Consider the following 1,606-nt stretch of genomic DNA (forward strand, 5'->3'; position numbering starts at 1 on the left):
TGCCTTTATATGTTACTTGACCTTTTTCCTTTATTGCTTTTAAAATTCTTTCTTTGTTTAGTGCATTTTTTGTTTTGATTATTATGTGATGGGAGGAATTTCTTTTCTGGTCCAGTCTATGTGGAGTTCTGTAGGCTTCTTGTATGTTCATGGGCATCTCTTTCTTTAGGTTAGGGAAGTTTTCTTCTATAATTTTGTTGAAGATATTTCCTGGCCCATTACATTGGGAGTCTTCACTCTCTTCTATACCTATTATCCTTAGGTTTGGTCTTCTCATTGCATCCTGGATTTCCTGGATGTTGTGGGGTAGTAGTTTTTTTGCTTTTTGCATTTTCTTTGACTGTTGTGTCAATGTTTTCTATGATGTCGTCTGCCCCTTAGATTCTCTCTTCTATCTCTTGTATTCTGTTGGTGATGTTTGCATTTCCTCATACTTGTCTGTCTTCTGAAAAAAAAAAAGAGTAGAATGATGACAGTGGTCTTCAATTTTTGTAATGATAGGTATATTATGTTGACTATTATTTTCATTAGATGGAGGAATGTTCCTTCTGTTCCCACAATCCCCATGGTCATCCACTGAGAAATTTTTCTCCAGCCTTTTTATATTTACATTGTTATGAGCCTTCTCTCACTGCATATATTTAGAGCCGTGACTTGTTTAATTTGTGACTGTTGAAATAATCCAGCATGAAATCTAGTAGAGTTCACTTTCCACATCCACCAGAAAATGTCTTCTCCTATGTACATTGGTGCAACTTGACTGTTACTTTTTTCTTTGTACATATTTTATGGTCATTTGTTTTGAATCCAAATAAAGCCAGCTTTGTGTTATGACTGTACAACATAGCCTTTTTTCTGTCTTCTGCAATATTCTCTGTGCAAGATTATTGTGGGATTTCCTAAAGAAACTTGTGAATTCAGTGGCACATCTATTTAGTTCTCATGCAGTGTGTGAAGAAACACTAATTACTTAGGTGACTGCATTTCCTTATTGTGTGTCCTAGTATTATGACATAGAAAGTTGATTTGTTTCTAAGAAATGATTATTTTCCTTATCAATTCTCATTAATTGGTATGCACTAGCCATTTGTCTTTGAATCTAGTCTAAAAATATATGATTTCAGTAATAACCCTGAGAATTAGTATTTTACAGGAGGTATACATGTGATTTATGTTTGTGCCTGGTGACTTATGAGATTAGAACTCATCCTTAGGTTACACTCATATTCTTTATCATTTAAAATATATCATTGCATGCTCTCATGTCTGTATGTCTGTTGAAAAGATCCCTGGTATCATTTTGCTTTAAATGTTTTGTTTTTTTTTTTAATGTGGTTTAGCATTGCCTTTAATGGTCATTCATTTATTTCATCTTTGAATTTTTCAATCCTTGATGTGAAATCTAAGAAGAATTCGAATGTTTGCTCCTTACCAAGGATCTGGGAAAACAACAACAAGAAGAATGAGTGCTTCTATGGTGAACACTCCACAGGTCAGTGTCCTGTCTTCATTTCTTTTTTAAATCCCTTTTATATAAAAACTTTCGCCGGGCGGTGGTGGCGCACGCCTTTAATCCCAGCACTTGGGAGGCAGAGGCAGGCGGATT

At 34.9% G+C, this 1,606-nt stretch overlaps 1 protein-coding gene and 1 pseudogene across 1 annotated transcript in view; one reads left to right on the top strand and one right to left on the bottom strand.

The window, feature by feature from the left end:
* The window catches only part of LOC116081537, a 21,983-nt pseudogene that overhangs the window by 5,661 nt on the left and 14,716 nt on the right, over nucleotides 1-1,606 (bottom strand).
* The window catches only part of LOC116081491 (zinc finger protein 501-like), a 6,168-nt gene continuing 5,979 nt past the window's right edge, over nucleotides 1,418-1,606 (top strand). The window contains exon 1 of the mRNA XM_031358084.1: nucleotides 1,418-1,492. Coding sequence (XP_031213944.1) covers nucleotides 1,418-1,492 — 75 coding nt within the window. The remainder of the gene's footprint in view (nucleotides 1,493-1,606) is intronic.

Source organism: Mastomys coucha, unplaced genomic scaffold, assembly GCF_008632895.1.
Source record: "Mastomys coucha isolate ucsf_1 unplaced genomic scaffold, UCSF_Mcou_1 pScaffold7, whole genome shotgun sequence".
NCBI lineage: Eukaryota > Metazoa > Chordata > Mammalia > Rodentia > Muridae > Mastomys > Mastomys coucha.